The sequence below is a fragment of the Falco biarmicus genome, chromosome 4, assembly GCF_023638135.1.
Source record: "Falco biarmicus isolate bFalBia1 chromosome 4, bFalBia1.pri, whole genome shotgun sequence".
Classification (NCBI taxonomy): domain Eukaryota; kingdom Metazoa; phylum Chordata; class Aves; order Falconiformes; family Falconidae; genus Falco; species Falco biarmicus.
The window spans coordinates 32,289,209-32,314,697 of NC_079291.1; the positions used below are offsets into that span (position 1 = coordinate 32,289,209).

The 25,489-nt window shown below is 40.4% G+C and overlaps 1 protein-coding gene across 2 annotated transcripts in view; it reads right to left on the minus strand.

The window, feature by feature from the left end:
• Positions 1-25,489, minus strand: part of SCIN (scinderin) — a 50,855-nt gene that overhangs the window by 22,189 nt on the left and 3,177 nt on the right. For both annotated transcript variants that reach the window (XM_056338158.1, XM_056338156.1), the window contains exons 2-4: positions 23,641-23,795; positions 22,046-22,207; positions 9,428-9,577 (exon numbers count right to left, since the gene is read on the minus strand). In XM_056338158.1, the coding sequence (XP_056194133.1) occupies positions 9,428-9,577; positions 22,046-22,207; positions 23,641-23,742 (414 nt within the window). In that variant the 5' untranslated portion in view covers positions 23,743-23,795. The remainder of the gene's footprint in view (positions 1-9,427; positions 9,578-22,045; positions 22,208-23,640; positions 23,796-25,489) is intronic.

A 25,489-nucleotide genomic window follows, 5' to 3' on the forward strand; every position in this document is an offset into this window, starting at 1 on the left:
TCTTGAGAGTACAAATTCAATGTTTTTTCATAGTTTGCCTCCAAGGTAAAACAAGCTACCTTCTGTCCTGCTGGGACTGCACAGCTGGCAGTATCTAAGCTAGCTATTTACACTGAGGCTGGGTGTGCATGAAATGAGTTGAAACCCCCAGCCTACATTATCTTCAAATGTCTGGCATTTAGGATGCCTCCAAGATGATCAGTGATCCCGTACTAAAGAAACTGGGAGGGTGAATGGCAGAAACTATGCAAAAAGCAGTCTTTTTGTAACCATTAATGCCGCTGAACATTGAGAATTGAGCTGTTCAGTGACCTGCTTACCTGAAGCATAATTAAAAATGCAGTAAGTAATCACCTCTACATCTTTTTTGCATCTATGCTAATCCTTTCTACCTGAATCTTACTCCTTTGTTACATCCTCCTGTGATACCAGCAGAAGTATTAAAAATGAGCCCCGAATCCTGCAGACTTGAACGTGTGCTTGAGATGCCTGTTTTTTCTGCTTTACTGGGACATAAAGTTAGGCACACACTGAAGTCTTTGTAGCTTTGCAGATCTCTTTGAAAACCTTGTGGATAAAAAAAACTTATGTGCTGCATGACAGCACATTAAGTGTTGGAAAATAACGGAAATAAATCAGTAACTAATGCCAACAGGGAGCCTCAGACACAAAAAATATTTATCTGCTAAAATCCACAAAACTCCCAGCTTTTCATTCCTTAAGTGCCTCCACTTTGCAGCAGGGCATTTGCAGTGCCACCACACAGGCTGGTCCCAAGGCTGTGGCAGGCTGGACCATATCAATATTGGAGTATAAAGAGGAGTATGGCAAATATTCTGTGAAGCTTGAACTGGACGTGACTGGCAGCCAGCGACCCTGCTAGAGAAACAGTGTTCCCAGGGGATGCGTAGCTGCTGGAAGGAGGAGCAGGCAGCTGTGATACATACCAACATCAGGGTGAGCAGAGGGAGCCACAACAAGGTGTTTCAGCACTCAGTCCATGAAAAGGGAAGGTGGAAAAAGCTACTCAGGGCATGACATATGTCCCCAGTGCACCACTGGCTGTATTCACAAGCTCAGCATTTCCAGTCCAATACAGCCCAACATCAGGTATGCCAGCGGATCCTGTCTGAATGTTTCTTTCACCTGGTTGTCTAAGAGATATATCCTGCTTAGCTCTTTGAAAATAATTTCCTCCTGCTTTTTTTAATGTAAATTTTGTGTAAAGGATCCAAAATGTTCAACAAAGGGGCTATGATTTACAGCTCTAAAAAATTGGAAGTTGCAGCACTGATTACTGCAGTATTTAAATCCATCTTAACTTACCTACCTCTTATTTTTACAGGTAAAGCCAGATAGCATCAAACTCTCAGACACTTACGTAAGCAAAAGACCTGGCCCTAACAACCTGCTTTGCAGTAAATACAATAATTATATTTACATATTTCTTCAATGTTACACACTTGGTGGTGGTGGAAATACTGAACTGATCCCACAACATGTGGAGAAGTTTCTTCTATACAGTTGTTCTTCACCCTTGCCAAGATGTGAGAGGACTTTTACTCCAGTGTTATATAGCCTGGATAGGGAACAGCAATCTGCATATGCAGATTTCTCTGCAAAAAACCTACAAAGGTTTCCTCCCTGAGCCCTTCCCGCACTGCAGAACTTTCATTAAAGAAAATTCAAAGGCAACCTTGAGCAGAGATCCCTTGGGAGTTGCTCTGCACAGGAGTTGGGATGAGGCAGACCTAGCAGTGGGGGCACGGAAATGAATTCCTTTCAAGGTGTATTTGTCTTGGGGAGATGCTTGATTCCAGCAAAAGCATCTCTCTGAGCTTTTTACACAGCTAGGAAACTCTGCCCTTTCAGTTCTTCTCCATTAAATATCCCTGTTGCTAGAAAGTACATGGCAATAACTGCCAACAACTCCATGTGAAGATAACTGCTAACAATTCCTTTCTTTGGCCTTACCTTCTTAATTATGCTCATTTAATAACTGAAAATTATAGTGGTTTTTCATCAATAGATTTCTTGGTCTAGCACAGAAAGAAAAAAGACATTACAAATGCCATTAATATTCTAACATGTAATTATAACATTATAACTGACTAACGCTGTAACCTTGAAAGTGTTACAGCTGCTGAAGAAGAAAACAACAAAGACAAGGGGTTTTCTCACCCATAAGAATGCAAATGAGACAGGTTATAATTTAATTGCAAGCACTTCCAAAAATTGACTATGATTTTAGAAATTCACTAAAATACCTAGTATGGAAGCATCTTTGCTAGCATAAGAAATTAGGTTTGCAACCACCTATTATTAGAGCCGTTCATAAACGATTTAGTTCATGCCATGCAGTATGATACACCTGAACATTTTCTGAAGTAAAATTTCTAATGCATTCTCCTATTTAGAGAATTAATTAAAAGCCTGACTTCCAGATGTACGTGCCACCTGCAGCTCCTATTCAATTCCCTGTAATTTAAGCACCTGGCTTCACGTAGCCTAGATTGAAAACTGCAGTTTGGAGAACGTTATGGGTAACTCACAATGCTGCTGAAGAGTCCTTACCAGCCTCGGCTGTTCTTGGGCAAAACCCCTGCTGATTTTCTACCTAGACCTGGGGAAAACACTGGGTCAGATGCTCAGATGGTGCAAAGCAGCTAAGCTGTACTGAAATCCAGGACACACATGCTTTGACTGAGTACAGGTTGCATAACTGAGTCCTTTAAATGCAAATTTGCTTCAAGTAAAAGGACTGTCCTCAACGAAGGAGACACATTCTGTAATTAGAAAAACAGGACAGCTTGAAACTGGCTCCCTACAGGGCAAGGGGTTTGTACTTTGTATCTACATTCATAGCCCATCATAAATTTTAATTAAACACTTTGATGATTTATAACCTGCCACTCCTCAGATTGCTGTGAAAGGCACACAAGGCTGTATAGTATTTTTGCCCTGGAATCTTTTGAGTTCGTATCCTGTAAACTCACACTGTTCAAAATGGCAAGGCCCAAACTGCATTCTTGCTGACACCTGCATATATCCAAAACCATTCCAGTGAAGAAGCGCATTTGTCTTCCTGAGGGGTAAATTTGACCCATAGTTTCAAAGCAGTCCGAGAAAGTTGTCTGTTCATTTGAGTAGCCAATACAACTACAGGCAGTAACTACAGCTAGTAGTTCTGCTATTTTCTGCCCATTAGCTTTCTCAAGTCTTTGTATTCTCATGAAAATGTAAGTCCTCTGTGTCTGCCTGCACAGCTGAGTCTTTACACTGGGAACTGGTACAATTTCCATTGTCCTCACCCCCTCTCAATGCATTCATTTTCCCTTGTACATGACTGTTCAATAACTCTGCCCTGGGACTGAAATTAATTTCAAGTATTTATTTCACAAAATACCCTAGAAACTTGTCCGTTTTTTTAACTGTCTCAATTTAGATAATAAAAGATATTACTTTGGCTTACATATTCCCAAAGCCATGGATAATTTGGCCTAATATGACTTCATTAAAGTATTATTCATATTGTGCTTTTTCTTGCTAGTGAACAGGTCAGAGTGGACTGTAACAGTTACATGCAATTCATAGATTATGAACTCTCAGAATTTGAGTAAAACTGTGTACAATCTACATGATTAAACAATTGTTTAATCCCTAACAAATACCTGGAGTTTGTATTCCACAAAAGAAATAACCCTTCCTCCAGCATCACCCTCACTCTCACTGTTCCTCCACTCCTCTGTATACAAAACAAACTTCTCCTTAGCATGACTAGACCTCATGTATAACCAAAAGCAAGGGAACAAGAAAAACCACAAATGTTATGAGTGCAGCCATAGCAGTTTTTGCTTTTCCAGAGTTGTGATGTCAGATCCTATTCTTGCTGGCTCTGGGAAAGGAGCAGGTACCAAACCAGCAGGGCTCGCGCTGCTTTTCAAGCCTTGTGAATGATCCATGTGATGGGACTGGACACTGCAGGAACCTGCCTAGCTCCTTCAGAGAAGCATGCCCTTGGCACTGTCAAACCCATTTATCCTAGCTACAAGTCACAGCAAGCCTTAGTTTTTCACACCTACCTCACTGCGCTCTGTGCTGCCCTTGGAAATTATCTTTGTTTTGTAGCAAATAATTTTTAGGGGCTTGAATTTAACTATTAACTATTTGAATTTAAATATTAACTAAGGAGGAGTGGGACAGTCCTGGTCTTTTGTCCATATGCACGGACATCCATCCAGCTAATTTAAGGTTTACTGGAGCTTGACGTTGTGGTGATGCTTGCATTATACGGGTCTCTGGAGACGTAGCCTCTGTAACTTGCATTTGCAGCAGGATCTTTTTATTTTCTGTGCTCTTGAGGCATGACTGCCTGAGCACTGTGTGGTGCTAACAGTCCCTTTCCAGTTACAGAGGTAGAAAAGCATGATTGGCTGTAATATGATCAAATCATTCCCATACCTCCGTGCGTAGTATTTATTCACACCATAGGCAAAATCAACCATCACTGAACACAATGGCAATCAGGAATTCTCAGGACTAAGCATTACTTAGGAACTTAAAAGGAAAAGGGAGGAGGAGAAAGGCTGCATTATCAGAGAGGAGGAAGAGGTTCCCTCTGTTGCTCAATATTCAAACTAGTTGAATATTTACACAAGTATTTTAGAAGTGAGTTTGTACTCATCTATTGTAAGGCCACTAGAACCCTAACAAAACCAGGCACACGACAACTCCAAATGTTCAGTAAACAGAAGATGTGGCATTTTTTATTTAAACGCAGAAGAGCAATTTCAAAGATGCATACTAATATGACCTTCATTTTCCTGTGGTTTTAGACCTCAGCAGTCAAAACTGTAGCAACCACATGTTACCAAGAACTGCTGTTTTAAGGGAATAATTTGTAGGGGAACAATACAACAGTTCAAAGAATCATACTGTTTTGACTGCAGAGAAAACACAATTCCTGAGAAGTGTTAGCTAAACACTCATAATTAAGTAGAAAGGACAGATCCAGGCTTGATACTTTGTTTAGTTAAAACTCAGTCTATCCTACTTTTTAATTGGCCTGCAGACAAACCCTTACTGCTGCGTGAGACACTTAAAACATATCACAAGGAGATGAGTCTATGTTGTCATAACAGTACAGTCAATCTAAAAATCTGTTTGGGTGTTCAATATTTCAAATTATACAAATACATTTAAGACTTTCTCCTCCTCTCCTACTTCATCTCTAGAGGTGTGATCCCAGTTGAAGGTGTCTGTGCGCTATGCGTTGAGGATTGGGTGCTTTGCATCTTTCCCTCGGGTGACTCAGAACTGAATTTCTGTGTTCTCTGCAATACTGCAAGCAGCTTCACCTTGCTGTCCAACTAGAAAACGTTGCAATTACAGATATTTCCAATTTGTTTCTCCAATTTGCCATTACTCCGAAATCAAGCACAGCTTACACAGTCACTGCCAAACAGTGGACATTAATTTCACTGGAGAAAGGAAACAGGGTATTTCATTTACTCATCTCACCCACCATTTCCATAATGCTAAATAATGAAATCATCAAAAACTAGTTTTAAAATTTAGCTTTCCCAGTTTTGTCCAGTCTTCAGGAATCAGAGTATAGATTCCAACTACAGTTAGAAAACTGTCTATCCTGAGCATCGCTACCTCATAACTATGGCTGCTCTCTCAGACCCTGGTGATCTCAGTCATCTCTTGGGTACCCAAATGCGGTGCTGTGAGATCTCTGCTTACTACTGCAAGCAGTCAGGACACGCATCTGTGTTGGTGCAGCGGGCCCAAGGGGGTTTCCAACAGGGTTAGCAACTGATCCTAGAGGATTTTGGTCCTAGGTTAGCTTTAAAACCATATGTTTAACTTTCCTTTTGGTTAAAGGAGAAGAGAAAAAAAAAAAAAAGAAAAAAAAAGAGTGTAGCTAGCTTTAACCCTAATGTGGTCACTCTAGAGCAACCAAACTAACTCAAGCATTGCTAAGATCTATTTTTGGATTGGCCCCATGCAGGTGAAAAATTTCCTGTAACACAATTTGAACATTCAGGCCTAAGGTGCAGCAGAATGAGTAACTCTATTCAGCTGTTTACATGTGAAAATCAGAGCAGAGTTGGCATCTGGTGAATTTTACTACGGGCAGCTGTGACTGTGGAGACCCGTCACAGTTACTGAGCAGCAATCTGTCCAAGGTGGTTGGTTTATTTTTTTAATTTCCAAGGCAGCAACCCTATACAGTACTGCTTGTTTAAACCTGCCAGTCCACACCTCACCTCAGCGTGAACATGGAGGTGAAACCAAGTAGATAAATACTTGTGATGCACTTGCACAGAAAGCTTCTGTCTCATCTTCACAGTCAAAGAGTTGTAGTGATTCCTACAGTGTAAGAGATGACCCATGTGCCTACTGCAGGTCTGAGCTTTCCAGACATGCTGTGTGAGCACAGGACAGTCACTGTTCCCAAGTGGTCCCTAGTCACTACAGCAGATGAAAAAAGGGCTTGCTGCTGACAAAACTACTAACGTACCCAGCTTCTAGCTCATCCTCTTTCCCACAGTGGGCAAGCTGTGTCTTGCTGGCCTGCTACAGCAGTTCATCCAGCCCTACAGTATGCACCAGACAGCTGTCTCCCATGGGCTAATTGTTCAAGCAGTGCCAGCCTGTTCCCAGTTCTTGATAAAAATGGTAGTTGGGAGACGGCAGCTGCCCTTCTCAGACCAGTTCACCTCACCTGCAGCTCCCCAGCTCCCACTGGGAAAGTGGGCTGGCCAGGAAACACCAGCACAGCACAGCCACTGCTGCCTCTGCTAATCCCACAGCAGGACACAAGTCTGCCAGGGTTTGTTGAATCAGCCTGTGGCTTGCCTCCGTGGTGGGGCCATAGGCACAGCAGCCTTGCTTTACTGGCTGGGAGACATGACTCTATGCTTAAGGAGTAGGGATAAGATCACTACAGGCTCTTTATGTTGGTACTCGCAGTGGGTGTCAGCCCCTGCCCAGTGAATGCTGTTCTAGCAGCACTGCATGAGCATGTGTAGCCACTGAAATGGAAGATTTCCAGCTGAAAGGAGGAGGAATCATTCCTGACATTTATCAGAGGAGATAATTTTTAGGAAATCTCATTCTGATTTCAGTGGCATTCTGGATGACAAAATGAATATTTAAAGTACATAATTCTTTTGCTTAGAAAATAAGTCAACATTTTTCTAAGCAAGCTGGAGGTGGCAAAAATCCATCCTTCCTGATGCAGAGGGAAGAAGCAAGCAAAATACTAGTTTCAGGGCAGTCATCTCAGGCAAGTGCCACAGCAAGTTAGAGACAATTTTGTAGGAGCAAGGAGAAAGCAAAATGAAGAGCACCAGAAACTAAACATAATTTGTGCAGAGATAGGGATTAATAAGTTTTATATGTTTGTGAGGTTAACTACCCTCCTGGCTTAATAGCAGCACATTTCAGAGCTTGGACTGGGACAGCCCCAGCTGTGCTGCAGACCCTGTTATGTGAGCAGCACTTCCCAAAGCAAGGCTACCTAGCATAATGCAGGCTAGAAGGTAAGCCCTGGCTGTCGACAAACTCACTTGAATCAGACTTACTACAGTGACAGCAATGGAAGCCATGAACCTACTTGCATTGAACTACCCATTTTTCTTCCCTCTATATATTCACAATTAACAGGAAAAGCAGAAACTTCTTCATACACTACTGAGCAAGTGAAGAAAAGATTTATTCCCTGATACAATAACAAAGCACCACAGGATCAAAACACAACCTTGGCATTTTTCCTGCTCTTAATCATGTGCCAAGATTGCTACAAAACAAGTTGCACGCAGCTGAACAAAGTCTGGCAAACAGATATAGGGGCGAGGCCAGCATATCCCTGCTGCTCGTAGCCTGTCAGGGGGAGGAGGCAGCTGGCCTTCTGATGACCATCCCTGCAGCAGGCCCACATCCTTGCTGCAGCAGCACAGAAGTCCGACCTTGCATCTGCATCTGTGCCTTCGTTGAGTAAGAGGTGCAAAGTGCAGCTGTTCTGATCAATGCTCCCAACTCCCACACGAGCTTAACAGAAACGCCATGCAGAGCCTCAAGCAGTAACCCCACGATGGGCTTGGCAGCAGGAGGCTGCTTCCAGGGGACTGTGCCAGCAGGTTCCCACAGTGCCACCCAGCAATGGCCCACTGCAGGCTGCAACCCAATACTGTGATTCAAATAAGCAGCAGGAGGCTGGGTTCTAGTTGTTAACCTGTGCTCTTTTCATAAAAGTTACAGGTATAAAATAGGTACCATGTCAGAGCTGGTGTGAGAAGTCTGTACAGGGAAGTAAAAAGCCAGATGAAGGATTGGTTTTTTTCTTTCTTCAAAATTCTCCAGTGCACTGGGTGTCACTTCCCCAGCTTCTGAGCACAGCTGCATCGGTACTCATACCCACAGGCAAAAAGTCCTTACAAACAGATGGACAGGCCATCTAAAGGCATCACCACAGCTAGCATGGCCAAGGGCTGGTGGCTCAGCACCTGGTATGTTTTGCTACTTGGTCAATAAATAGTTTTACTCCACGTGACAAAACTGAATGTAAGCACCATCAAAAATGGTGGCATACCTGCATTCAGCATTAGCACTACTTCCTGAAGTTAATCTGAAGTACAAGTTAATATTCTGATTGTAATTTTCAGTTTTATTGAAGCACTGCTTTATTATCCTGCTTCCTTCTTTCTTCTTTTTAGAGAATGACCGGAAAAGCTTAATTTAGCATGCAAACACCGAATGACAATGCTTTTATTAGTATGTGGCCTCCAAGAACTCAGTGCTCAATGGGTTTTTTTTTCAAGATCTGAAAACCCCATTAATTGGAAAATTTATTTTTGCACTCTTAATTTGATCAACTCAGTTTTGAAATCTGAATTTTTGAATAAACAGTTAAACTTTCTAAACATATGAGGAAGGGGCTCACTAGGGTTACTAGAGGCTAGGTGCACAGGAATTTGTAGTAGAAGTGGTGATGCAAAGCAGTGTGCTTGGCCCCATACATCTCCACACACAATGCTACATTTGGTACATCCCATACATAGTAATTCTATGGATTTCTTGTTCGGTGCTGTCCCATCTTGATGCTGCTCTTTCCTCAAACAGAGGACCAGATAGTGTGGTTCAGGTATGAGCTCTTCTGTTAATTCAGTCATCCAACAGCTAATTCAAAAAGTTCTTAAAAAAAGTATTCTCAGATGACTGATTGACTTTACTTCCCAATAAACTTAACACTGCTTGGATAAGGAAGGAAAAGAAGTATAAACTAGCCTATCATAACCTAAATATGAGTTCCTGGAGTCCTTGAAGAACAAAGTTTGAACCCAATCCTATTTAGTTCTTGAGGCGTAAGTGCATTTTATTCACAGCTATGTCAGTAACTGTATGCATATTACAATACCTTTATGAGCTGGTTTGGTTCACTCCCTTCTTCCACGGTAATTAATTTAGACCTTCCATTTCGTTCATTGTCCCGAATGCCAATGGCAACCTGAGTAGCCTTCAGCCGCTCATATTTATTGCATGATGAGCCACACCACTGATAGATTTCCTAAAATAATTAAAAGCATACACATTAGCAATAAAAGTCAACACTGAATAAAATTATGAAATTAATGTTTTCTTAATTATTTTACTGGCTCTAAACAACCAGAACATCAGTGAAGCTACACCGTTCAGAAATATTTTCCAGAAAAGATCTGCTAAGTCACCTAAATATTTGTAATATGCAAGATATTTATATAATATAATTTATCATTCACATATTAAGAGATTGTTCAACCTCAGAATAGTCAGAGATCTGGTTTGACTGAGTTTTATCACAAATACAGATACATCTTCAGCTACCTAAAGAACCTGAAACTTCTAAATCTGGTACTGCAAATTGTTTTTATTTTATATCTGTCAGTTCCTCTTCTATGCTACTTCAGCAGTGCTGGTTCTCATCTGTGGCAAGAAACAAAGTAATTTCAAAATCTCAGGGAATACTCTGACTGTATCTGCTACTCAAAGGTAAAGTTAGATCTTCTAATCCAGTTTCTACGTTGGTGACTTTTTGCTGTATAATGATATTTGCTCTGCTGCAACAAACCACAAAACCAGCTCAAGTGCAAACAGATGACATGGGTGTTTTCAATAAGAAGTCTTCCTCACTAGAAGATTTTTCCTCAGTGTACAGCTGCTCTAATGCTCATAAAATTTTATTAACCCTAGATTAATGCAAGCCTTTTCAACTGTAGTTACCACAAATATCTTTATAAATTACTTCTATAGATTTACAGATCAGGAATATGCAGTTTTTCTGGTCAGTTAAACCACCAAGTTTCTCCCCAGCAGAAGACAGGATATATACCTTGCCCCCCTTCCTGCCTCAGAAACTGACTAAAATAATGAGAAGAGTAATTTTGACAACATTGACGACAATGTAAAAAAATGCCTTAATTCAGAAAATGCAGGAGCTAGGAATGAACTGCTGCCACAGGGGCAATCCAATCCCATCATAGTAGCTGCTTGTAAAGGTGGCAACCAAGGACACTGCAGCAGTGGCTCTTCTTCAGGTTGATGAGTGAGCACTCTGGTGGCAGTAGCCCAGTCCTCTGGTGGAAGAAGCCCAGTCCCAGGTATCATCTTACATGGGCCTTCAAGGCCTTCCTTTCATCTGGATGAACAGGCAATGAATGGGTATGCCCAGCACATGATGCAGAAAGCAGAATTCAATCAGAATGGAGCACGTTCCCAAGGCACCTCTCAGGAAGGAGCACCACCAGGACGAGCCTAAGACAGGTCACCTAATCCAGTCACACCACAGACCAAGGACCTCCAGTTTTTGCAAGTCCCATTATTCATCCTGCATGCAAAGCATTTCAGAGCCATAAGCTGCAGAGCCACTACAGGCCGAGCTGGAAGGAGCTAGTCAAAGGAAATTAGTCAGCTTTGACTGGTTGCTCCTCCCCCTCCCCCCCCCCCCCCTTCCTTCTTCTAGAATAAAGTAATTTGATTCTTCTTCACATGATTCTATCAAATAGCCCAAACAATACAACAATAAAGGTACACAGTCATCTTCAACATTATAAGGTTGAAGTGGTTTGTGTTCATCTACAATGCAAATAACAAGGATTTAGAGTCCCCAGTAAATTACTGGGGTCTTGGTTTTACAATTTATTTACAACTACATAAAGCAAGTTTCAGATGAAAACCTGCTTCATGCAAAAAAAGCTTTTTAAGCTATTTCTGCTGACTACTGTCCTTATTTAATATTACTTGAAATGGTGGCATGAGACAAGTGAGAACTGAAGTACAGCTTCTCAGTACCAGCAGATGCAAACTTTTAGAAGACAGCTAATGATGCCATCTGCATGCCAAACAGGGCTAGTAACTTCTAACATTTACATTTTACCAGCTTGGACACAAAACCTGCCCCCCAAACTCAGTGATCTCACAGCCAAATTCCCTTCCCTTCAGAAGCATCCCTCAAAGGCAAAGTTTTAAGCTTACGTCAACATTACACTGATTCCCAGAACTGGATCCCTTTCAGCTTGCAGATGTTATGCAATGAAAGCTGTGAGCTGTTCAAGTTGACTTTACCAATTTCACTGTAGGCTTAAAACAAGGAAAAAAAAAATCTGTTTCCAAGTTCTGGATTAAATACTGTCAGCTTAGTAAGTATTCAAAAGCTTGGGACATACTTGGGTTCAGGTCTGAACCTTATCTCTAAATCTGCCTTTTGGCATTTCCACTGGAAAAGAAAGTATCTGTGCACACTCAGGGAAACAGAATTTTCTGAAGATTAATGAATGACTGTCTTGAGTGTGTAGAAAGTCAAAAGCTTCAATGTGAGCAGATTTTTTAATATAGTTATTATAGCCATGCACTGCCTTAGCCATCTTTTCCCAAGTTTTGAGAGACTTCCCAAAACACAGAGTCATTTAGCTTCTGACAATTTTAGCAAACTTACTCATTCCCACCTTGGCCTACCTCCCGCTAATTGAGCTTATTTGAAATTATGTAATAAAGCAGGAGTCACTAGAGATGTAGCCGCAGTAAATAGGAATTCTTTACTTCCCACAGTCTGCAGAAGCAATAAGGAAGAAAGCATATAGAAAATTAACCAAAGATAGGCAGCTATTGCCTTATCTCCGTGTGTATGGTACCATTCACGGAGATCACTAGTTCAGAAAGGTCAAAAGTTCAGTTTCAGTTGTACATGTCAGCCTCCTCTTGGTCTTTTGGTAACCAGTCATGCAACCTCAAACAAGTACTCCCATCTACAAAATGAATACTATTTACTGTACTAACCACAAAGGAAAATTGTGAGGCTTAAATTGTCACTGCAGATTACAAAGACCTTTACTTCTCAGACAACAACTCACATTTCTTTCCTTAGCATCTCCTGAAGGTCCCACTGCACAGTGCACCCTAGCTACCCTACACTCAAAGTGTATTCTCCCAGTTTGTTGTCAGTCAAGAAGTGACTAAACTGAGCGCTACTACAGTCCACTGGCTCTAGGCTTCAAATCTGCCCAAGGAAGGAGAAAGACCTTTAAAAAGTCTACAATAATGGATTTCAGATTTTGATTTGCAGATTTCATTATTTTCCTTATGGTGTCCATATTCCTAAGCTACAGAAACATTCCCACAAATAATGTGGCCTAAATACTTTTGTCCTAAACTAAACACAAAATTTTATTAGTTGCAACCATGAGAATACTTGTGTGGTAAAGTTTTCTCCTGCTACATAAAAAAAACTCGAACCAACAAGCAGTCTGAAAAAATCCCTGACCTAGAGTTCACATGGATAAGCCATACCATTCCTATAACCTACATATTCCCTGGTTATTTAAAAATATATATATATAAAAATCTTTTAAAACTAGAGAAACAAGACTCTGCTCCTTTTCAGCACTAGTATTCTTTAGTAAAACTGAAAGCTAAACTTCACATACTGTATAATCTAATAGAAGGAAGTGAGCAGCCGCAAGTCATGAAAGTGTCCCAAAGTATATAATATTTTACTGTATTTACCACGAGCACCAAAGAAGTATCATAAGTATTCTGTGCTACAAGCTTTCAGCAGCGTAGATTTAGTTAATTTTCTCTTCCAAAGTACAATCATCTTTTTAAATGTATCTAATTTTGAGGCCTCATGGTAGAAGTTCAGCTGGGTATTTCCAAGTTTGTCTTCATGATATAACTTACCCATTTCAATCTCTAGGCAGACTGGATTTTTAACAACTTAAAGCCAGAAAGAGACACTGTTAACAGTTAAAGCCACTTCTTGACAAGTCCAATATTTAGTCCAGATTTACCTGAAATAGTCAGTTAGTTATCTAACCATGTCCAATAGACCACTGAGCTTTCCGCTTGTATTTTATTATTCATGCATTTATTTTTAGATATATATACATGTATAGTGCTCAGCTAGGGCTGTAAGATGATATTTAGCTTTAGCTCACTCAGTGCTTTCACAATTTCTTAGCTGTACTACAGCTTCGCTATTTTTAGGCTTGTTTTGCTAACCTTATTTTAAATTGGTGGGCTGACAAAAAATGTTTCCATTAAAATGAAAATAAGACTTCAAGTGTTCACTCCCCTCAAAAAAAAACCACCAGGAACTTCATTCATCAGTAATTCCTGTGCCAAGCCCAGTTTATTTTCAGAAGTTTGTACTAGCAGCATTTTTCTTAAAAAAAAAAAGTCTCTTTAACAGAGTTTGAGAAATGCTATGGAAGACGGCTATTCTGCTGCCTGATAATTAATGGTTGCTAATATACTTGTCAGGTCACAGCAGGACAATCAGCAGCTGAGAGAGAAAATGTTATTTTGAATAATCACAATGACCACCCTAGAGCTCCTGAGGGAGGTCAGGGAGGCAAACCATGTCTGTGCCCTGCACACTGTGGTCATAGCAAGGTCCCTCCTCATCTGCATGTTTTAGGGACACAGTTTGGTCTTCTAGTTATAGAGTAGCAGGATTCACTGCTTTTATTCCTGATAGCTTCTGGCCTGCAGAGTGAGTTTGGGCAAGTCACATGAGATTTCTATAGCACATTAAAAATGACCCAACATTTAGCTTTTGTATAGAAGTGCACTGCAGGATGATTATGCATGGCTCATGTAACTAAGAGTACCTTGGCACTTTTCCATGTATGGAGAATTGTGAAAGTACACCTCCTGCCCTAGCCCCAAATGGCATGCAGAGCAAGGGAAGGAAAAACAAAAAAACTCGCTTATTTCAGAAATGACACATATTTTCCCTTCTAACACAGTCACCTCTGTATTAAACTGGCAGCCTGCTCAGTCTGGAGGCAAATGAAAACACTCTGCATCCTGGTGTCATTTCTGTGAATCTTACCCAGAACAATGAAAGCAAAAGCCAAGAAGCTTAAATCCTAAGAACTCATAGTTCTGTTCTAGTTAAAAACATGTCCTGAACATACAAGGGTTTTAAACATCGTTGTTGAAATAGCTAGTAATTTCCAAGCCCATACTGTAATGGAATGCAAATCAGCAATTACACGAAGAAATATTAAAAAGCTAAACAAATTAAATAAGTTTCAAAACTCTAATTTGAAGCATACTTGTTGCAAAACTTCAATTTTGGTAGAAAATTACAGTGAAATGCTTAAGAGATTAAGCCTCACTAATCTTGAAATAAAAGTTTAGGTTTTCATTAAGGAAAAACTTTAAGCCAAGTATCACAAGCTGATGTGCCTCCATTCTTTGCTGGCAGGCACCGATGCACCCTAAACCTGTCCACCTTTGCCTGCATCTACACCTGAACATGCTCCCAGAATGTAATTGCACCTCAACTGAAAAAACACAACTACTCTTAGCTGAGAGTCAGCTAAATCTATAGTGCAAATCCTGTCACATCAATGTTACATAACTTACACTGACTTATAATGTATGTCTTTTGTTCCTCTAAACCACAACATTAGGTACAGAAGCACAGCTATGACGCAGAGGGGCTTAGCACAAGGGGGCAGGGGGGAGGTGGGGAAAGGCCTTCAGCTAAATCTGCTCACTCATATGAAACACCATAATGCGTTCTCTTTACCCCCACAACTCATACGAAAGGGCTAAAAACAAGAAAAGGTTTGTAAAGCTATTGCTGCCTTCATTCCTCTTAGGCTTAGCTGCTTCTGTTTTAGACAGAAGGACATAAAAACCTGGGCAAATAACCACATCACAGAAAGCCACTGTAGTGGTTTCGTAGTAGGTAGGTAGAAGAAAGGCTTATGCGGCCTGTAAAGAAAGGCAGCTCAGGAGGAGAGGAGCTGTGATGCAGGAGTGCCCAAAGCAGCCTGTGCTCCCAGTGCTCGCAAGTCAGTAAACCCAAGATACCACTTCTTGAGGGAAGCAGAAAACCACCTAGCAAAACCAGAGGCAGAGTGAACATGCACAAATAGTGGCAAAGCTTTTATACATATCTTATGGTACCATCAATTAATTGACATGCACTCAGCTGAGACCCCATTCATTCTCTTCATGGTCATTAATAAACATTGGTTCTTATAAGGCAAGAGTTCAGTTTAGCTGAAAATGTTCTTTGTTGAAGTCTAGTCGCTTAAAGTTAAGGTTTAAAGGGAAAACGCCAGTACAAATAGACTTGGAAAAAAGTATTTATATGAACTGCAAACAACAGAAGTGCTTCCAATACTTTCAGTTCTCAGTAAAGGTGTTTGTAAAACAAATGCACACTACCTTGGTGTTTGCACTTCAAACAGAAAGTTTTGGAAATAAAAGGGACATCCCTAAAGCAAGAGTGTGGAGATTTTTTTTAAGTTAAAAAAAAAAAAAAAAGGTGTGCTAAATCAAGAAAAACTCCAGATGGTAGGGAAAATAAATGAACAGTAAAACTGAATAAAAGTGACTAGGATACAGTCACTTTTGTGACTGAATGTCAGTACATAATTTGTAATTATTTTTTTTTTTTTTTAAGGAAGTGACATATATATTAAGAAGAATGTTTGGATTGAACAGGCTTCTGGAGACATTTTTCTCCTTAAATTAGTCAATGTTTTTTTCCCCTCCCATCTTGACTGTTGAGTTCTTGATACAGGTGGGGGAAAAATAAAATAATCTCACGTATTCATCAAATCTGACTTTTACATTTGCTGAAACTGTAATACAGTGAACCATTGAAAGTTACAGAGTTTTGATAGTTCAAAACATATTCTGAATTCATTCAGCCAGAATGCTGCTGAGGCCACCATGAGCCTGGCACTGATACAATTACAATAGTGTCTTTTAACCAGTCTTGGAGTCTTCCATTTGATTCAACTGGAATAAATTGTGAGAATAAAAATAAGTTGGAGGTATAACAGCCATACATTTACTACAATAATTTTTCTTCTCACACCTGTTTTGCTGTTGCTATACCACAGTGCATTGAAGGGCGAGTGAGTACCAGCAGGATACTCATTCCAAATAACAGCAGCTCAAGCAGCAAGACATACGCATTTCCTACAGCATCTGGAAGAAAACCACCCTAACCAAATCTTTGTGCACAAATGTCCTGTCCCCCTGAAGCTTTAATGATAGTGTCTGTTTCAACCATTTTTCTGCTTAGAAGTGGGGGTGAGGGGAAGCCTTCCAGTCTATAAGTATGACAGAAAACGACGTAACTTGAATACTAACAGAAGGGGAGTGGGAAAAAGACTTAAAATTTATTTTTCTCCATCTGATGACTTTAACAAAATCCAGGCTGCTAGAGGTTACACTGCTGGAGCTGTAAAAATAACTGGTTCACAGATTCACAGAAAAATGAGATGCTTGCTTATGAAGATAAATGTGGATTTATTATGCACAGTGTAAGTTGTTGAGTCCATAAAGTTAATAAAGAACGAGAGCAGTTTAGTTCAAGCTCTGCTACTTGTTTGGCAGCTCCCTGCTATAACACAAGCACAGTTAGCTCTCAGCTGGGGAAAACTGGGGAAGAGGTTAGTTGTAGGAGAAACAGGTGAATGAAAAACATGGGAAAACAACATGACTGGTCACAGTTGTTAGTGCCAGGGAAAGCAACTAGAAAGAGAAACTAACAGTGATAAACTCCAACATACAAGAATCTACTCTTCCAGTCCTGCTTATACCCGAAGAGTGACTTTATTAAAACAATATGCTGATTGTGATCTGGTTTCTCTAAAGGAAGAGAAGCAAAGCCACCTAGAAGAGCTAGTGCAGGCAAGAAGGAAGGGAGATTACAGAAGCAAGTAAATCTACAACTGTGCTTATGGTTGCAATGTGATGCTGAATCATACCCCATAGTCATAATCATAAAGCAAGTATCTGTCCTCTAAATCTTTTACTGTTAAAAAGCAGAAGTTAATTTTCTTTTTGTAAATATAATCTGTAGCAAGTTAACTTTTTCCTGAAAAGTAGCTGTCAAAAAATCCAGCCATTTGCTTAATGTATTTTTTCTACTGTCTTTGTGCAAGACAGAAATCTTTTTCCTTTTGACATACCTATTATGTCAAGAGTTCAAGCAGGAGCATACTGACAGATACATGATCACAACAGCTTTTTTCAGTCTCATACTTTCAAGTTCTAACATCATAATTTTTACTTGTGATTCATGGAGCTCTTGAGAAGTAAATACATTGATTGCTGGAGAGCACAAGTTTTTAAGCACACCATAGGCTCTTAAATTTCAAACCAGCAACCTCTTGGCTGTTTATAAATCAGTTTCTAAACACCACTATAGGAATGGGAAGAATGGACAACAGTGCAGTTTACTTTTAGCCTTCATTTAACTTGCAATACAGTTATCCCTTCACCATCTGCATTCTTCCTTTGGGAAGAAGAGTAACCTTTCGTTAGCAGAACTTTGATTGTACTGACACAGCTTTCCAGCCTCAGTCAGGCCCAAGCTCAGAACTTCTTGGATCTTATCACACTTGTCCGTGTCCGTCCCCTCCCCTGCCCCCTTATTTTAACAACTGTCTCCTTATTTCTTTCAGGAGGCCGAGTGATATGCAGCCCTCTCCCTGCTCACAACTGTCTCTGTATTTCTTCCCAGAGGCTGAGTGATATGCAACCCTCTCCCTGCTCTCTGCAGTCACTTGGCTCATAGAACTGCTGCTGCCTCCCATCAGGAGGGCAATCAGCCTGAGACAATCAAGTCTTACATTTTAGAAAGCTCTATCTGAACAAATGCACAAAGAATTTTTTGCTGGTCACTCAGGATACAACTTCAGACAGCCTTCATACAACCAAGCTTCCCAAAGGGGTTAAGAAGCTTTCAGTAAAATCAGGTCACTTCATGTTATTTTATTGTACTGCTACTCCCATTACTCCTGCTCCATCTTTTGATAACTACCCAAATTATCAACATGTCTCAACATTCACATCTTGTACATCACCACTATGCACTAATGTATGTGCAGTGAACTTCACAATAGTGACAAATTTCCTTCCCACTCTAAACAAATCACTAAGAAAATTGACAAGAGATTATTTGGCACATCTTATCAGTAATATGCATATATAAGCTGTATTAACATATACATCCGGATAATACTAAAATAGCCTAGGAAACAGTGGGTTTATTCACTGAATGGCACAATGATTAATCTTTTTCCTTCCCTTCCACAGTCATTTTCCATGCCCTCTCATGCTCCTTGCTGTTTTGAGCATTTGTCTTTGTGACGGAGGAAGAAAGAGGGACATGGCTAAGGGGAGGTGGCTGGAGGATGGGGTGATGCAGGAAGAGCTGCATCTGGAGGTGAAGGGGACAGCACAGAGCAAGGCCAGGCAGTTTACAGCCACCAAGAACCATCAAGTTCATCCTGGTGCCCCTCAGGTGTGACACCAGGAACAGCTCAGCATAGCTAAAAGGATGGGATGAGAAGTATGGCAGAAGACAACAGCTTCTGGGAGGACTTAAGCACAGCTGTGCCAGGACAGGACATGCTAAGCAGCATCTGACAAGGTAAGGTATGCTTCACTACAGGCCGGTACAATACCTTCACAGCAACTGCCTTGTACTTGCCTGCCCTGTCACAAAGGCTCCCTTACAGGGAGATTCTAAGGTTCATCAAGGAGGTGTCAAGGAAATCCCTTGTAGGAAAAAGACACAGTAATCATAGTTCAGGGTCTGGCATGCCAGGCACCCTACAGGATCACTCACTGCAGTGGAACATCAGCCTGGTGGTCACAGCACTCACATCTTACAGAAGACTGAGTAAAAGGTCTTTACACATTACCCACAGCTAATGACTCCCTTTATATCAAAAATAAGTGTTTCCTCTGCTTTCTGCAGCTTTTTCCTGTTCTACCCTACAGAGTTCAAAGGAGGCAAGATAAGACCTGGGCAGGATATTGGAAGGGCTGTGAGTGTGGTTTAGTAACATATCAAGGTACAAGGTAACCATCAGAACCTGAACTGTAAATGTGTGAGCCTAACTGGAAATGCAGACTTGCTTTTTACTTCAGAAATTATCACCAGGAGGGAAACCTTAACAACCAATAATTATTTTATTCCTGGTCATTATTATCTTTCTTAATTTTCCCTTATCTGTTCAAACCACAGGTTTAAAAACACTGCACTAATTGAGCTCAATGGGAAAACTGAAGTTATTTTTCATTATATAAGTGGCTTGATAAAATGTAAAAGGAAATGGACTGCACAAGCAGTTTTGCAGTGCCATGGAGACCATCCTTCTGGTTAGCTGAAAGACTGGGGAAAGTAAGTCTTGGAAATTGATCTTATTTGACATGCTACAATAATTTGTTATTAAAAGCACTGACCATAAACTCATTTTATGCAATTACTGCTCATTATTCTCAGGCAATGATTCAGCACTGCCCTGTAATAAACCCCAAGACTCAAGAGTTGCACTATTTAAGATTCTTTTAATTTCAATTACTAAGTAAAGGAATCTACTTGAGCTAAAATCCTTTTTTTTTTTTTAGAGGACTCTAAAATTCAATTAAGAGCTCCTGTAAAGACTCACCCATTCACAATGGGCCTCTCGTCACAGAAAACTTCAACCTGAAATACAGTTATTTCAGCTTGAAATACAGTTCTCCTAAAACTTGCTCAAGATTTCCACTGTGACAGTGTATTTTCTGCCCCACCTATTTCCCTATAGGTACTCCACTGGACTTACTTCAAGATGAAGGTTTGTACGTCACACATCTCCCACAAGGAAGCTCTGGTTTATATATAAAAACTTACGATACAATTACTTTGAATGTCTGGATGCTGCAACACTATTTTCCTTAACTTGTTAATACACCCAAGAACACCCATGCCTCTCATACAACTGACACAGCAAGAACAAGAATTGTTGTTAGTCATGTGATTTGACTGACATTTCCCACAGCATAGTTAAAAAGAGATCTAGATACTGTTCCCACCTAATCTTTTTTCCTACAAACTTCCTACTACAAAGGCACATGGCTGTATTGCTGCTTGACCTCTGTCTTGTCAAACAGGGAATCAGAAACCACGGTGATGTTATACTAAAAAAAAACCAAACTCAATGTATGTTCAGTATTAGAAACCAAGACTCTAAAGCCATATTACATTTAAATTGCTCAGTGACAGTGCTCTTCTCTCAACAAATCTCATCAAAATGAAGCATTCCCAAGCTACACACATAATATGCACTATGGATATATAGTGGTGGTGTTACCAGTGTCATTGCCATGTCTGCAGTGTGACCAGAGTAATTACTTTAGGTGAACTGATAAGTGTAGCACAGTAAGGGTCAGGACAAGTGGAATTTATGGACTACACCCAGTCCTACAAGGTGTCTATGTGATGTTAACTCCAGAAAACTCAAGCCCTGTGACAGCCTGACTGCAAAAGCAGCATTTTTGATTGATATTTAATTCCAACTTTCCCATTTCTCATGGGTTAACTCTGAAAGGGAATAGGCGATCTGAGTCTTCTGTGCAAAGTGACACTGAGATAACTTGGATACTGATCACTTGACTGTTTCAGACTGTTAGACCACGCTGCCATACAAGGAACAGGATAATGTTAAGAAAACACTGGTTGGTATTCCATCTGAAGGCTGCTATGCATAATAATAAAAAAAAATTAGACACAATCCATATAGCTACTTGACACCAATATCCTCAATTGTCAGACAGGATGCTTTTCAGAGGAAAAAGCCAGATGTATAACATGAGTTCAGAAGAGCTCCTTCTTCAGCAGGTCAGGGAACTCTTCTCGTGCTGAAGTAGCTGACCACTTTCTTGTGAAACACTACAGATAATACCAGCTGCAGATGCTGCCTTGCAGATAAACTATTTTCTTTCATATGCTCTTCGTTTTATATGTGTCAGCGTATCAGTCACAGGAATAATTGCAAATTGATAACTAGCATCTAACTAGTGTGGACTACATGCCAGCTGCCAGCTGCTACTTCTAGTATCAAAATGTCTTAGCATGAACTCTTGAGCGCATAGCATTATACTTTTAAGCCACCTGAAGCAGGCAAAATTATCTTCTGTTATCTGTCTGTATGCTTCTGTACTGTCTCTACTTGCTTTCAGCAGAAAGCCTTGACACATGGGATTGCTTCTCAAGAGATCTCTTGAAATATTCAAGAAGTTTTTTAACACATTATATGACAAGTTTATTATGACAACTGCTTTTGCAGCTATTTAAGGTGAATCATCACAATCAAAATTGTATGAATACAAAGAAATGCTCTTAAGATAAAGGTCAAATCTCCTGCTCTGAACCCTAGCATTAATCTCATTCAGCTGGTACATACTGCCAAAGTCAGACAGGACTTACTGTGAACAGCTTAAGGTTCAGACATCAGTAGTAAAAAAACCCCACTGCATTCTAGTGGTAAAGAAAACTGTTTACTGAAGGATAATCTGTGCATATTTCAGAAAACACTTAGGGACATTTTGAACCTTCAAAGTGCTGTGACACAAACTGATTTTCTAAAGCAGATTCTTTCTGTCAGTTTGTGTGAGTGACAGAATCAGTTGTGCATTTTAGAGGATAATTCAGACCTTAGGGAAGCTGCATCTCCTACTTTTGTGTGAAACTTACAGTTCCGAGGTCAATAATGAAACAATCTCCTTTGTTGAAGCTGGTCCAAGCCAGGGGAACTTCTGTAGCTCTTACAACTCTCCGGCCTTTGATATGCAGAAGCCTCCGTGCACTCAAATCGTTAGTTACAACATGATTAAATCCAGAGGCAACACCACCTGCCTGAATAAAACAAAACAAAGCAGCAAGCTTTATTTCAGCTTGGTATCTGCAAACTTACCTTTTTGCTACAGATGAGGAGCTAGCAGGGCAAAAGAGTTTATGCAGTGAGAGGTGAGCCAAAATGATACGCAGTTTAACAGTGCTGACCACAGACCAGAAAGACATGGGAAACACTGCTGCTGCTGAATTCTGGTACGAACCTTTGTCTGAGGGAGTGGACATCACCCTGCTTCAAAGGGTTTTCAGATGAACGGGGAAAGGGAAAGCACAGGATTTACAGCCCTCTCCAGCATCATCCTGAGGATGAGGAAATACTGAACCACACTGTTAGGACAAAAGCCAGTGGTTGTCAAATAAGGACTGAGGACAAGCAGAGGAATATGCAGCTCCTGCATAAGCTTTCCCAACTTCCTTAAATCACAGATGTCTGCGTGGTTCTGGTGCCTGGTCACATGCAGAGGGAGGGGTAATTCCACAGCAGCTCTGTCATTTTTTGAAAGGCATGTTTACAGCTTAGGAGGCACTGTAGCAAACAGTACTAAACAGGGGAAGACCAAACTGTTGATTTACAAGTTATAAAGTGTAAGTTTAAGCATAAATTTTCCCTTTAAACTCACTTGACTGCCTCTGAGGCAGTATTCGCCACTACTCCAGAGACCCAGACCTTGGATTAGAATAGAAACAGACTCTTGAAATGACAAAAAAAATGCTACAAACCTACATAATGGGAAAAAACGCTGACTGAGCGATTGCTCCCAGAGCTCCTACTATGGCAAGATTCTCAGGAGACACATTGCTTCATTCTTAAAAAAACACTCACAGATGCCACAAAAAATTTCCTTCCAAAGATTCATCTTCTGGAAGTCACACAACAAGGAAGCTGACACTACAGCTTTTTAAAATCTATAATTTTCATGAAAAGTATTAGGGTGATTTTTTTAACTACCTGAAAGAAAAAAAACACCTGCAGTAGGACTGCAAAAGCATCATTTTTAGACTACAGTGATGTTTTAGTCTTTTCCAATGTGTTCATTTTTTAAAACCACTTTAGCACATCAGTTTCTGCATTTGAACAAAATCATTCAGCCTACAAGACAGGAAGACTTTCTGTGAGATTTACTACCTCCCAGAGAGTCCTTACTGTGAGCTCCCTTAGACATGCAAGTATGAAGTGTCAGGATAGTTTGATTTTGGGGAAAAAAAAAATCATTGGGAAAGGTTTTCAGGTATCAGAAGAGGCCCTAGTAAACAAGCTGCTGTTTTCTGTACAAGTACTGGGATTCCTATAGTTTAAGATGGGTAGTTCAGATCTAAAACACTAAGTATTAAGAAACAATTCTTAAACTTTCCTTTTACAAAGCAAAATACTTGCTTTTACTTGGGGACAGTGTTACATATATTTTTAGAATACATATTGAAAGCTGGCTTTTTACCTTGTATTTAATTCCTCCTTTGAAGTAGCCCACAAACTCAGTAGACTCATGTCCTTGAATTTCTCTACTTTGCACCGGCTTTCCTCCTAAATAGTCATCCATTTGAACAGTAAAGATAGCTGCAGCTGTGCTCTCATCCTGGGTACATTCCTTCCCTGAAATAAGATGAAATATGTCTATAAAGCACTAATAGAACTTCAAATTCTGTTGGATAAATTGTTCCTGTGACAATAAGGCCATGCCTTCAGCAGGTGTGCGTTGCAACAAAGCACTACATCATAACCTTGTTTGCCACCAAGAGCATGACCATCCAGACCCATTTCTCAACATTTTGTAGAGCTGCATTCATAAGAGAAAAAAAAAAAAGTGAAAAATAGCAAAGTTTGTCTTCTCTCAGCCTGCTTTAAGAAGAGAATATTTTAATTTAGTTTAATACAGCAAGTGTCTAGAGACATGATTTTTAGACTTTGCATTGAAGTGCAAAGACAAAGGAAGGTCATGTCAAAGGACCAATTAGATGGTAAACCGTTATTTATGCTAAGAACAACTCACCAAGCCACTGAGTCAAAATAATTCAAAAGCAGACCTCTAGACACTGTAACGCAAGCAAGGTATTCTGCTTAGGTATTTTTTGTTAGATTGCCTGGTACAGCTGGGAGAAAGAAAAGCAGCTTTGGGGCTCAGATATTTTCTTCATGAGGTCACTCTTTGCTTTGTACCTTTCAGAGATTAGCTTCTTCCCCAGGCTGTGGCAAAACAGCCTCCTTACCTAGTGTGTTGATGGCCTGCTGCAACACAGACTGTATGTTAAAACAAAACTTTTAACATGGGCCCATACATTCTTGATGAACATTTTCAGCGGTTTTGATTGTTTCAAGAATACAAGTAGGATCGAGTCTCAAAAATGGGCTTCTCAAACTTTTGAAGAGTAAGGAAAAGCAAGGTTTTCCATTTTGTTTTTATTTTTCTTTCTAAATAATCGGAAGAAGCTGGTATACAAGCAACAGTTCTCAAGAGCCGCTTCTCACTCACATTAACCACTTCCTTGCTTCTAGGTGACCGAGTGGAAAAATAGCACAGAGCCTGAGGCAGTCTGGACATAGACACCTCTCACAGGGTGTGGAAGAAAGGGAAGTGTGTAGTGAGGTGCTGGTGTTGTCTCATGGTATACTGAGTCATTGTTGTCACAGGAAGCCTGCCAGTAGGATACTAAGAAAAAATATAGCACAGGAGAGGGGGGAGAGGGATGCTGAAAGGCATCACTGACCTAGCTCCTCTGCTGAGGAGAGTGAGTGCCCTGTTCATGACCCAGCAGTGCAAACGCCAGACAACAACTCCTCACTGCCCACCAACTGTTCATCTCCCAGGAGCACTGCCACTACCACAGCTTTTGTAGGGACATAGGTGCAATGGAAGCCTCCAGAAAGCAGCAAGGATAAAGTAGGGAAGAAAACCAAGAATAATGGAAGCATAGGGAAGGGAAAAGCATGAAGCCTGGCCAAAAAAGTTTTAAAAAAATTGCAAAAGCAGGACATAACACAAGAACCTCTGGAAAAAAATCCCCATCACTCAGTGACAGAAGATCTTGCTAGGTGGCAATATGCTTTCTTAGACCAGAGTACCACCTTAATGTTGGTGGTAAAGTTTTGGGGGTCGATTTTTTTTTTAAATAGGGTTATTCAAATCTATAAGGACTATATCCTTCAGATTCATTGCTTGCAATTACGCAACAGGGTTAAGTGGTTCTGGAGCAGTATTAGAGATAGGAACCACTACCAGGTGCAGTCTCACAGCTGCTATGCAGTAAAATACCCAGTGAAATCCTGTTTTAAAAAAATTAGTATCAGTC